General features: G+C 38.5%; 1 protein-coding gene across 2 annotated transcripts in view; it reads right to left on the bottom strand.

Moving 5' to 3' along the window:
- Positions 1-11,905, bottom strand: part of NIPAL2 (NIPA like domain containing 2) — a 70,151-nt gene that overhangs the window by 15,344 nt on the left and 42,902 nt on the right. For both annotated transcript variants that reach the window (XM_070481385.1, XM_014847779.3), the window contains 2 exons: positions 10,178-10,299; positions 2,033-2,129 (listed from right to left, as the gene is read on the bottom strand). In XM_070481385.1, coding sequence (XP_070337486.1) covers positions 2,033-2,129; positions 10,178-10,299 — 219 coding nt within the window. The remainder of the gene's footprint in view (positions 1-2,032; positions 2,130-10,177; positions 10,300-11,905) is intronic.

An 11,905-nucleotide genomic window follows, 5' to 3' on the forward strand; every position in this document is an offset into this window, starting at 1 on the left:
TGCTGCAATGAAATCTTGCTTTCTACTTTGGCCCAGCTGCAGCTTAAGAGCAGTGTTAACATTTTCAGGTGGTACAGTTTTACCGGTTTCTATTTTTGTTATTATTTTCTGTTTTTATTTCACTGTGATCTGAGAATGTGGTCTGTACTATTTCAACCTCCTGGAATTTATCAAGGATTTCTTTGTGGCTAATTATACAACCAAGTTTTGTAAATGTTACATCAAAGGCGTTTGAAAAAAGGTGTATCCTCTGTTTTCAGGATTTAGAGGTCAATATTAGAGCTGCCAGATCAAAATTAATTATTTATCTTAATTCCTCTATCTTTACATATCTTTCTATCTATCTTCCATGAGCTAAGAGAAGTCTCCTACTCCTGTTCTATTTCTGTTAACACAGCTTTTGAAATAACTGCTGCCCAGTCTCCTGTGCCTCCTCCCAACCCCTAATCTTGCCAAGATTAGCAACTAAATACTAACAGGGGGTCTCCAGGATCTTTCATTGCATTTAATGCTTCTGCCTTGATTTTAACTTAGAGAGTAATATCATGACCTTCTGCTTTCTTTCACTCTCAATCTCAGTTACCTTATTTTACATTAAATTTATGTATGAAGTCAAAATATTTCACAACCAGCAAGAGCCACTTAGAAAGGGTGCTATTTCGAGAACTCCCACAGAGCTGAACCAGAACAAACTGGCTCAATTCAATTTCAAAATCTTTTCAAAATCAATCTGGGAATTTTTCTAAGGTCCATTTCAGTAATCTTTCTTTTTTATTAGGTAAACTTACCCCATTTACATTTATGATCATAACTGATATATATAATCTTAATTGTGATATCTCACTTTCCTATTTAAAATTTCCATTATTTTCAATATTTTCCTATATAATGTACATTTTCTCACTTAGCTGTTTGCTTTTGTTTTCCCTATCTGGTAATTTGGAAGAAACAAATGTAAAGTTCCTTTTCTGTTCTTTTGATCGAGAGCATACCTGAAAACGGTATACAGTAAATTTGTTTCTATAAGTAACTATCACAAATACACATCTTCCAATTCAAAGGAGAGAACTAGCTGATGAAATGAAAAAAATGAAAGCTCCAGCACCTCATCAATATGGGGGCTGCAGCCTGCCCCAAAGGTCTACGTATACCACAAAGTCATAGCAAACAATGTACCATGTATGGGTCATCTTACTGGCAAAGAAGAGGCAAAGAAAGAATTATAAATGAATTTTTTTTGTCTGTAAAATAAAGTTTTATTGGCACACAGGCATGCCTACTCGTTTACATGCTATCATCTCTGGCTGCTTTTCCACTACAACAGCATAAAGAAATTTTTAAAAGGAGAATTTCCCAAGTGATTAGTGAGATCTCCTAGTGTTGAGATATATGAGAGAGTGTGTGTGTGTGTGTGTGTGTGTGTGTAGAGAGAGAGACAGAGACAGAGAGAGAGAGAGAGAAAGAGAGAGAGAGAGAGGAGTGGGGAGGGAGGATAGATTTAAAAATACATAATGGGCTTATCTAAGCATCAGTTTTCAAATCTTATAAGGAAAAGAAAAAGAAAATGAGTAGATAAGCAATGAATGAAAGAAATGTATTTAAGAAAATCATATTGCTTACATTTATGTTTCATATTAGCCATATTTTAGAATTTAAAACAAAATGTAAACAGGGTAGGTCTTGATAACTAATTCCTGATACAAAAGTTTCAAGTGGGTTCATTCATTTGTTCCTCTTCTAATATTTTTCAATTATTTATTAAGAAAAAAATCTTCAAATCATCAGAGAGCAAATAAAATTACCAAGAATTAAAAATCCTTAAATATATTTTTAGGAGAATTAAACATATATCAATTGTAGTAATGAACATGCAAAGTATACTTTGCATAACTGAGACAGTTTGTTTCTATAGATCAGAGTTGAAAAGTAGAAACAATGAGAAAGGAATAGGATGCTCAAATATTTTCCATCAAATCTCTTTTATGACTTAGCATGGCTCAGTTAGAGGATTGAAAACAAAATATCTCCTTACCTAGAAGAGCCACCAAGGTTAGCAGAATCACAATGTGCTTCATTCCTTTTCTTTTATGGAAATATAGGAGAATGCAGAAAATTAATATTTCTAAAATCTAGAAATGAAAAAGATGAAAAAGAATAAAGTGTAAATCATTCTATACAAAGTCTTTGGAATGCCACACTTCTCTTTTTGATCTTGCAACGTTTCTCACATAAGACCTGAGGGTGACTGGAGTTCCTGAGGACAACCATAAAACTATGAGAATGATTAAGAAGCCTCAGCCATCCAGAGCCGGAGCTCTAGCATCACCTATATGCCAGTGATGCCCAATCTAGATCTCCAGTCCTGACCTCCCTGCAACTCCAGTCTCGTCTATCCAACTATCTACTAGACATTTCCACAGACATGTTTAACAGCCATATGACACTAACATGGGCAACACTTAACTCCTGATTCCCTACCTCCCCAACCTGTTCCTCCTGCGGCCTTCACTCCCTCAGTAAATGGCATCACCAATGCTCCACTGCACCAGCCAAAAACTCCCCTTTCCCTCATTCCCTGCCATCCTCTAACTACTGCAATAGCTTCTAACTTGTCTCTGATTTACTCTTGCCTCTCTACAATCCAGCTATTCAGCAGCCAGAGGACTCATTTAAAAACACAGCCTGGATAATAATATTTCATTCATAGAGAATAATATCATATACATATAAGGTATGTACAGTAATATGACAAGTACTCATGTGCCCTCTACTCAACCTGAGAAACTGAAGCTACCAACACCTTTCAAGTCCCTTGTGTGCCCCTCCCCAGTTGCACTCCTCCTCCAATGACCTCCCCAGGGACGGCTACACTGAACTTTGTGTTTATCGTTCACTTTCTTTATACTTCATCACATTTCTATGTATCCCCAAATGACATCCTGTTTATTTTTGCATACGTTTAGACTTTATACAAGTGGAATCATACTTGCATTTGCTTGCTTGCTTTTTTTCACTGTGTGTTATGTTTATGAGATTCATCTAGGGTGATACATGTAGTAAAAATATAAATTAGATCCAGTCATTCCTTTGCTTAAACCTCCTATGGTTTCCTATCACATTAAGAATAAAATCCAAACTCCTTCCTGAACTACAAAGCCTCAGCCAACTTCTTGGACCTCGTCCTGTATGGCTCACTCCTGGATAGTCCAACCTGCGCCAGCCACAAATGGCCTTTTTTTCTCCCAGTTCTCTGCAGTCTTCAGATTGCTCCTGGCTTTGGGCCTTTGCACTAACTGTTCAGGCTGTCTGGAATGTTCTTTCTCTGATCTTTGCACAAGGCTCCTTCTATTCACTCAACCCTCAGCTTAAACGTCACCTCCTCTGGGAGGTCTTCCCTGACCACTCTAATCTAATAGAACCACCCAGTCATCCTAGCACACCCTCGACTTCAGGTGGCTCCTGTTGAGCCTTTTATCATCATCTGGCATATTTCCTGTTCATGTAAATTTTACATGTTTCTGTTCATCTTGCTACCAGCACACCAGCTCTATGAGAAAAGGGACCCTATCCATCCTGTTCGTCACTCTGTCTCCAATGCCTGGCATACAGGTGGTCACTCAATAAGTATTTATGGAACTAATGAGTAAATTACACCTCAGATTTATTACGAACAACTTGCCAAAAACAGACCTAATGTCTAATAAACTGAGTGTCCAATAAACATTAATTGAATGAAAGTCTAAAATTTTCCTACCCTTAAGAAAACTGCAGTGTAATTTTGAGTTCTCAATTTTATTTTTAACTTGTTTTCTTCTTTGAAGTCCTTAAGATAACCTGAAGCAAAACTATTATTTTTTTTCCAAGAGATGGTATTCCTGGACTGAAATCATAAATATGAACGTTTACCTTCCTGACATCAGACAAGTAAAAACACCATCACTCACTTGTTTCTTAAAAATTATGAGAGTGAGGGACTTTGCCGCGGCTTTCAGGCCTGTGTTTTACTCACGGAGTGCTCTCTAAATCAACGTGAATCTCCACTGTTTCAATTCACGGTTTTGCTTGTTGGTTTGTTTTTTCCTTTACTCCTCTGTGGGCCACAGGACCATATCTTCCTCACTTAAAAATCTTTTCATCTAATATGGAAGATTAACTCATCCTTTAGTCTTTCCTTTTTCTGAGAAATTAAACCAATTATTTTAACTTTTCATTATAGGACTTACTTGCCAGGCCTTTAATTGAATCAAGTCATGCTACAAGAGCTATTAAACTCCCATCTCTTTGCCTTCCTGAAAGCTGCCATGAAAACACCGGGAGCCCAACCCCATGACATCATCAATCACTCACAGAAGTATCCCCTCGGCTTGGTCTCCCTCAACCACAAGCTTCATTCCTCACGTGATGCAATTACGAACAACTCACAGCACATTCAGGACCACTGCACTCGCTGCTGGAGAGAAGAAAGCTCTTCCTGCACTAACGCACAGAGCAAGTTAGCTAAATCTATTACCACGCTGATTATTCATTTTTGTGGGGGGTGAGGGTAGTTAATCAGTTCTAAAAATCACATATCACTTTTTTGCAAATTCCACTCTGTGGCTTCAGATAAAATAGACGTGAGTTCCTATGTTTCACAGACTGACTGTAGTTGCCCCAGGTTCTGTCTTGTGGCAAGAGGTCAGGGAGCTCCCAGGAATAAAACATTCAAGCAGCATGAATTAATGTTAATATTTTTCTAGCAACATTGTTTTCCCTCTCTGAAAATATCAAGAAGCTGTTGATTGATGCAGGTTGCTGCCACCTAGAAAGAGGCTGCTTTGCTGACTGCTCTCTCAGAGGTCAGAAATAACGGCAGCACTTACTGCGTGCTCACCACACGCTTTACTTGTGCTAATTCAGCGAACCCTCACAACACCCGTAGGAGGTGGGTGCTATTATTATCCCCATTGTACAGATGAGGAAACCAAGGCTCAGAGGAGTTAAGTGATCCAGCTCTGGTAGGCAGAATAATGGCTCCCCATTATTCTGACATTACATGTCTGATTCATGACATTAAAGACGTCCATGTCCTAATCTCTGGAGCCTGCACATATGTTACTTTACCTGGCAAACGGGCTTTGCAGATGTGATTCAGACTATGGACCTTGAGATGGGGAGATTATTCTGTATTATCCAAGTGAGCTCAATGTAATCACACAAGTCCTTAAAAGCAGAGAACATTCCCAGCTGTGGTCAGAGAGAGATGTAACATGAGAAAGACCCAAGTCAAGGAATGCTGGCAGCCTCTAGAAGCTGGAAAAGGCAAGGAAACAGATTCTCCCCCAGAGGCACTCACACGGAAGACAGCCCTGCCAATACCTTGATTTTAGTTCATTGAGACCTGTGTTGGACTTCTGACCTTCAAAACTTTAAGATAATCAATGTGTGTTGTTTTAAGCCACTAAGTCTGAGACAATTTGTTATGGAAGTAATAGGAAACTAATTCAGGTTTTGGTACCTGAAGTCTTTCCAGAGGAACAGAATCTTTAGAATGAGTTTTCTGAATTGATTCTGGGTTTTCTGGTTTGGTTCTCTACCCTAATTAGATTTAAAGGCACTCATCACCCTGTTTTCAGCGGTATGAAGTGCACTGGCAGTTCATGGGATGATGTGACAAAACAGATACACAAAATTCCATCGTTGGATGCCCCACTTGCAGTACGAAAACCTGAGCCCAACTTCATCTCACTTCTCTCACCATGTTCTTTCTTGAAAGTACAGCCTTCCTTGAAAGTACATGGCTTCCTTGTCCAAAAGAGATGAGCTCTGCAAAGGTTCTCTCCAATGCCAAGTCTGGACAAAGATCTGATCCTCGGTGGTCAGCTTTTATTAATTCTGCACAGAGAGGTGTGTAGTGAAAGGAACTGAAGTGTGCATCCTAGAGGTGGCCTGTCCGGTTTTGAATTCTAGCTCTGCCACTTAGTACTTAGCTGACCTTAGACAAGTTCCTGAACCTCCCTACCTCAGCTTCCCCATCTGCCAATGTATAGAGCTGTTGTGCAGGTAAACCACAGAATGTAGCTGGAGCTAGGCCCAAGGCTCAGCCTGCTGAGTGAGTGTTGCCCACGGATCCTGCAGCAGTGTGCCCTAGTGCAGACCTCCAAGTGCTATCTGCATTCAGACAACATAGCAAATGAACCTCACACAATAGATATTGAGGTCTTATAAAAACATAGAGTTTTCTCCCTTCGTGTTTTTCACACCTGGCGGTGGGTCTTGAAGCAGCTTTGCCAGAAAAGTTGACTTAATAATCGGCTTTGGGGTATAAAATTACACCAAATGACAGGCTTGACCTCTGCTTCTGCTGATTTAATTTTTTGTCTGGCAGAGAGAAAATGAGCACCATGTAGATTATTTTGTAAAGGATTCTATGTTCACAACAGAGGTTTCAATTTGAATAGCCTGTTGGAAAGTCTGGGTGCACAAAACAGCCACAATCAAACCTGCCAAGAACATGAAGTAATTGAGGCTTAGGGCTGCATTTCCTCATATGGGTTCTGCAGACCACGTTAATAGATGTTATTCAACAAAAGGTCCTTCGAGAAACGGACCCCATGGTCAAATAAACCCGGGTCACGCAAGATTAATAAAATTAAGTCTGTCTCTTTCCTAAAGGACCTCTGGCTTTTGACACAGCATGACAGAGATGATGAGTTACTCTAAGGGGCCATGTTATACAGCACCTCTCCAAGTTAGTTTGACCTTGAAAACCCACTGTTTTTCTGCTTTTTGGCAAGCACCTGGTGGGACTACCCATCGTGAATACAGGCTGGGAAAGGCTGTTTTTGTGGGTGAGCAAAGGGCATTCCATTCTTCACAGGCTGGTAGACACCAGGCTTCTCAAATTCTCTTCCTGCCAAAAGAGTATCAGATCAGAGGATAGGCTCCTGGGCCTTGTTTCTGTGAGGCTTCCACTTCATGTAAGCCTTGAAGGTAAAATGGACAGCCACCTGGTACAGGTAAACACATGAGACAAGGAGATGCTATTAGCCAGTGTGCAATATAATTTTACAATCTCCTTCAAGAAATGTAAAATTTATTCAGACTTTAAAATGTTTTTATTCATTTTATTAGTTATTTGATCAGTCCTGAAGGCAATTCAGGTGCTACATTTATACTTGGTGTAATAAAAAAACAGATGAGTGATACTTCAAAGAACAGTCTTAATTACTATAATTATGATCTTTGCAGTCATGGTTTGCAGAAAAAGCACAGAATCTGCCACATCCAAGGATTAAATATTAATTACTTAGATGTTTAACAGATTTAAACCAAATTTCAGCTCAAGATCTTAATATATAATCGATAACTTCTAGAGTCTTTAGAGATGCAACATATAATGGACTAAATTCCAAACTAAGATAATATAGATCTATTCCCCTTAGGGTCTACTGCCAATAGTGTTATTAAAATGTGACTTTATTAAAGGTTTACTTTATGCTATCTTATAAATATCTGGAATTTTTTACATTTTTGGTGACACTTACTTTCAAACATACTTTCAATATTTACAGGAATATAGGTCTCTCCTAGGACTGTAAAATTCCTGCTTTGGAATTCTTCTCTATACCCCAGGTGTCTAATAAGTTGAATAATGAACAGTGAATAATGAATGAATGAATTTAAGAGTTGACTTGGGAAAATGGCTAAATGCAATTAATTTCAGAGTATTTTTTTGTGGAAATATAAAGTTTAATAAAAAGTGGTTTTGCTCTTTTAAAATGTTTTCTCTGGTGTTAAAACAATAAAAGGCTACATCACCATCAAACAATGTTGTTCATTCCAGGAAATAAGTCTTGATGCATCTTTACTCTCCAAAGGATTCAACTCAGGCTATTAATTTTCTCGTTACAGACTATGTGACTCTTCTCTTACTGGGGGAAGAACTTGTTCTGCCTGTAGGCGAAGAGTAATAATGCGCTGGTAGGACTTCAAGTCTACACTAGCATGAAATACTCAACAAGTCCTTCTAGTGCTTAGATTTGATTGACAAAACTGTGATAGTTAAAGGACTGGGTATGGTGGACAAGTAGGAAGATATAATGGGGCGGGGGGAGACACAAAGTATGACAGACCTGAGAAAGGCTAATCTGACCTGGGAAGCCCAATCCTAAAGGGTGGTGGAGGGCAGGGGTAAGGGGAACCTTCCAAATAAGAGAGGAGGGAGTTTAGGGGAGAAGACACTGAGTTTAGTTTTTGAGATGTTACATTTGAGGAATCTATGGGACACCTAGGCAGGGATGAGTAATAAGTGGACAGATGAGAACACAGATCCAGAGTTCAGAAGAGGCCCGGGGAAGAAGGCTTTCTAAAGGATGGCGGTAGGGTGGGAAATGAGATTACCCTAGAAAACCCTGGAAGAGAATGTAGCATGACTAGATAAGAGTGGCTGGCAGAGGAGAAGGAGGTGCCCACCAAGAGGCTGGCATGGACTAGTCAGAGAGGAAGAGGAGAAACAGAGAAAATATAGTGAGGGAGCCAGGGAAAAGAGAGGTTCTAGGAGAAGACAATGGGCCATGAGTAAATGCTCAAGGTTCAAGAAGAATCAGGACCAAAAAGGCAATGCCTTTCGGCAATTTGTGGGGAGGGATCTACTACATTATAATGAGTGAGGAGTGAATAGAAGCTGAGAAAGTGGAGGGGAATACATTTTTGGTGGTGAGTGGAAGGGGAATAGGATAGTTTATTACCCAGTGTGAAGTGCATCAGGAATTTTCTTTCTTTCTGTCTTTCTTTCTTTCTTTTTTAACAGAGAAACTTAAGTATCTTTGTTGAGTAAGAGAAAGGAGTGGAGTGGGAGACCATAAAGAGAAAAGACCTGTAAACATTTGTGTTCCAGTGGTCAGAAGTATGTATCAGAGATGGTAAGATATATAGAATTCTTGTCATGTAGACTAGGAACCACCAGGCAATACTGTAATATTGTGCAGTTCCTGCTGTAACATCCTGAGTTATATTTAGAACAAAGTTCAACAAAAACATGTCCTTGCAAATGCCAATGTCACAGTTTTAAATAAAAGGTGTATAAAGTAGGGTCATACTATTTCACCTGTTTTAATGGCAAAGGACAGGACTGGATAGATTTTTGAGGTTACTTCTAACCCCAGAAAGCTATGATTCCGTGTGCTTTGATTCTTGTTATTGAATTTACAACTGTTTTTTTTTACCAATCTGGTTCTTGGTTAAATGCTCATCTAGATTATCCCAGTTTTCTTCTTACAACCTACCCTTCCTAAGATATTCTTATTCTCCAACCTAAACCAACTTCTGTTAACCAGTTACATACCAACCATTTCAATCACATTCTCTCTTTATATCCACTAGATACAGCCACTGCATCAAATAAAATATTCCAATTAGTGGCTTCAAATTTCTATATCAGCTCATTCCAGTCTTTCTTTCACACATCTCTCAGTATTGTCCTACTGCTGTCTTCTTCTCCCAGACAATCTGTGGCATTTGTCTCAATGAGTACTTTTAAGAGAATTTACTTCTTTTTGTTTTTTCCCTGCTTTTTTTCCTCCCCAAATCCTCCCAGTACATAGTCGTATATTTTAGTTGTGGGTCCTTCTAGTTGTGGCATGTGGCATGCCGCCTTAGTGTGGCCTGACGAGCGGGGCCATGTCTGCGCCCAGGACCCGAACCGGCAAACCCCTGGGCCACCAAAGCGGAGCGTGCAAACTTAACCACTCGGCCACGGGGCCGGACCCAATGAGTACTTTTTTTAAAGAGAATATCTATCTTGAATAAAATTCAGTGAATTAAAATGTGTCTTCAGGTATTTCCCTTTGACCCAGGAAGAGGGGTTTTTTGGATTTTGTTTGTTTGTTTTTTTACTTTGAGTTGTCTTAAAACATGTTGCTCTGGAACATGGTTAAATGTTAAATATTAACAGGTTAAATGTTGTGGAAATTGTTCCAGTGACAGGTCACCCCCAAAGACAGGATACCTGGGAAACTTAGAGTGCTTCTCTTGTTGATTTAGTGTTTCAAATACTTCAGTATTGGTCAAGTATAGTTACATTTTAAGGAGATACTAATACTGAGAAGAAAAGATTACATTAATTCTCTATCATCTGCATGTATCAGTGATCTAGACAATATAGCTTCTGGGATAGTAAAATTTTTAGAATTCTTACCACATAGATGAGGAACTGCCAGCCAACAAAGTAATACTGTACTGTTCTTGCCGAGAGAGCCTGAGTTATATTTGGAGCAAAGTTCACCAATAAATATGTTCCCGCAAATGCCAATGTCATACCTTTAAATGAAATTGAAAAGATAAGTCAAGTTGAAAAGGGCCATTTAAGATTTTTCCTTGATGCAAACATTACCTATAGACTCAGCATCACTTGTAAAAGTGCCGACAATTCCTCCCTATTAAAATATGATTCATCAAACCATCCCTAGAGAGCATCATGCATTCAAGTGACGGCATTCCTGTTAAAGGTGGATAAAGGCCAAGAAATAGATGGGGTAGGACACAACTTCTGAGTTTTCTTTGTTGTTACACATGAATCCTGGCCTCTTCAGAGGAGCTTTCCCCAAAGATGGAGAAGATCAGAATACACGCATATGGAGACACGAGAATACATCCTAGCTGGCTCTTTGTTTCCATGTGGAACAGTAAATGCATGATGGATCTAGATCCATCTAGATCTAGAAATAGATGGCTGAGCCCAGAGAGTGGGGAAGTCCATCATCTGATAATCTACTCTATACTTACTTATCTTTGGAGCCTTCACACACACACACTTTGGTGATTTTTCACTTTAAAACTCTAGTAAATGAGCACCTTAATCATTGCCATTTATTGGGGTTCTTTTAGCAGAAATAACGAAGGTGAACACTGACTTTTCTGTAAGTTTTATTTAATCCAGTTTAGAATCTAGAATTCCAGGGGTAGCTTAGTAAAATATCACATAATAAACCTATGTAAAGAATGTGTTACTGTCATCACTTTAACATTACTTAAAATAATTGAGGGAGGGAATGTGTGTAAGAGGAGTGGCCACGGAAGGAGGGGTAAAGGGAGGACTTGCCTTCCAAATAACACAGAAAACTGCTTGTTTATTCATAATGAGCAGCCTGAGAAAAACTGATATACGTAGCATTTTTCAGATAGCGCACTTGAAAATATATTTCAACTTGTTTCATCACCGAGGTCAGCATTGTTGTGTATATAATTTACAACCAGTATTGACTCCAAGCTGAAACAATTTGGTTTGTCTATTGTCTAAAATCTCACAAGTGGAAGACACCAATTTCCTGTTCCTCTTAACCAAATGATTTAGAGTTTTGAACTCTAGTTTCTGAGAACAAACAGCATTTCATTTTTCATAGAAGCTAGACAATAGCTATTCAAGGTATTGTAGAAGCTATAAAATAAGCTTCCTCTAAGGTAACAATTTATTCTGTACTACTTTGTGAAGACAGAAATTACATACACAATTTTAAGAGCTATTTCTAATGAGGATTTTAAAAATGAAACACAATATACATTATTAAGCATTGTAATAAAAGGAACATAATAAAAACCATAAATAAGAACTCGGGCAAAAACTATTGGTCAGCCATGTCCCTACTTTAGGAAAAAAAGATCTTAGAAGGTAATAGTTTAATATTAGGTTCCTAGGAGAAAGGAACTTGAAAAAAACACAACAGTTTTCTAAACTCAGTATAGCAAAGTAAATGCATTAAATATAACTTAAAAGTCTCAGAGACTTCCAACTTTCTTTGGTGAAATTCAAATTTTTTGTTTATATTGAGTTCCTCTGCCAGTTATTTCTTTATCTCATCTAACTGCATCTAGTGTCAACTAAATTTATTCTTTTAAATTCAATTTTGAATGGGTAATGTGTATATGG

Source organism: Equus asinus, chromosome 12 (genome assembly GCF_041296235.1).
Source record: "Equus asinus isolate D_3611 breed Donkey chromosome 12, EquAss-T2T_v2, whole genome shotgun sequence".
Classification (NCBI taxonomy): domain Eukaryota; kingdom Metazoa; phylum Chordata; class Mammalia; order Perissodactyla; family Equidae; genus Equus; species Equus asinus.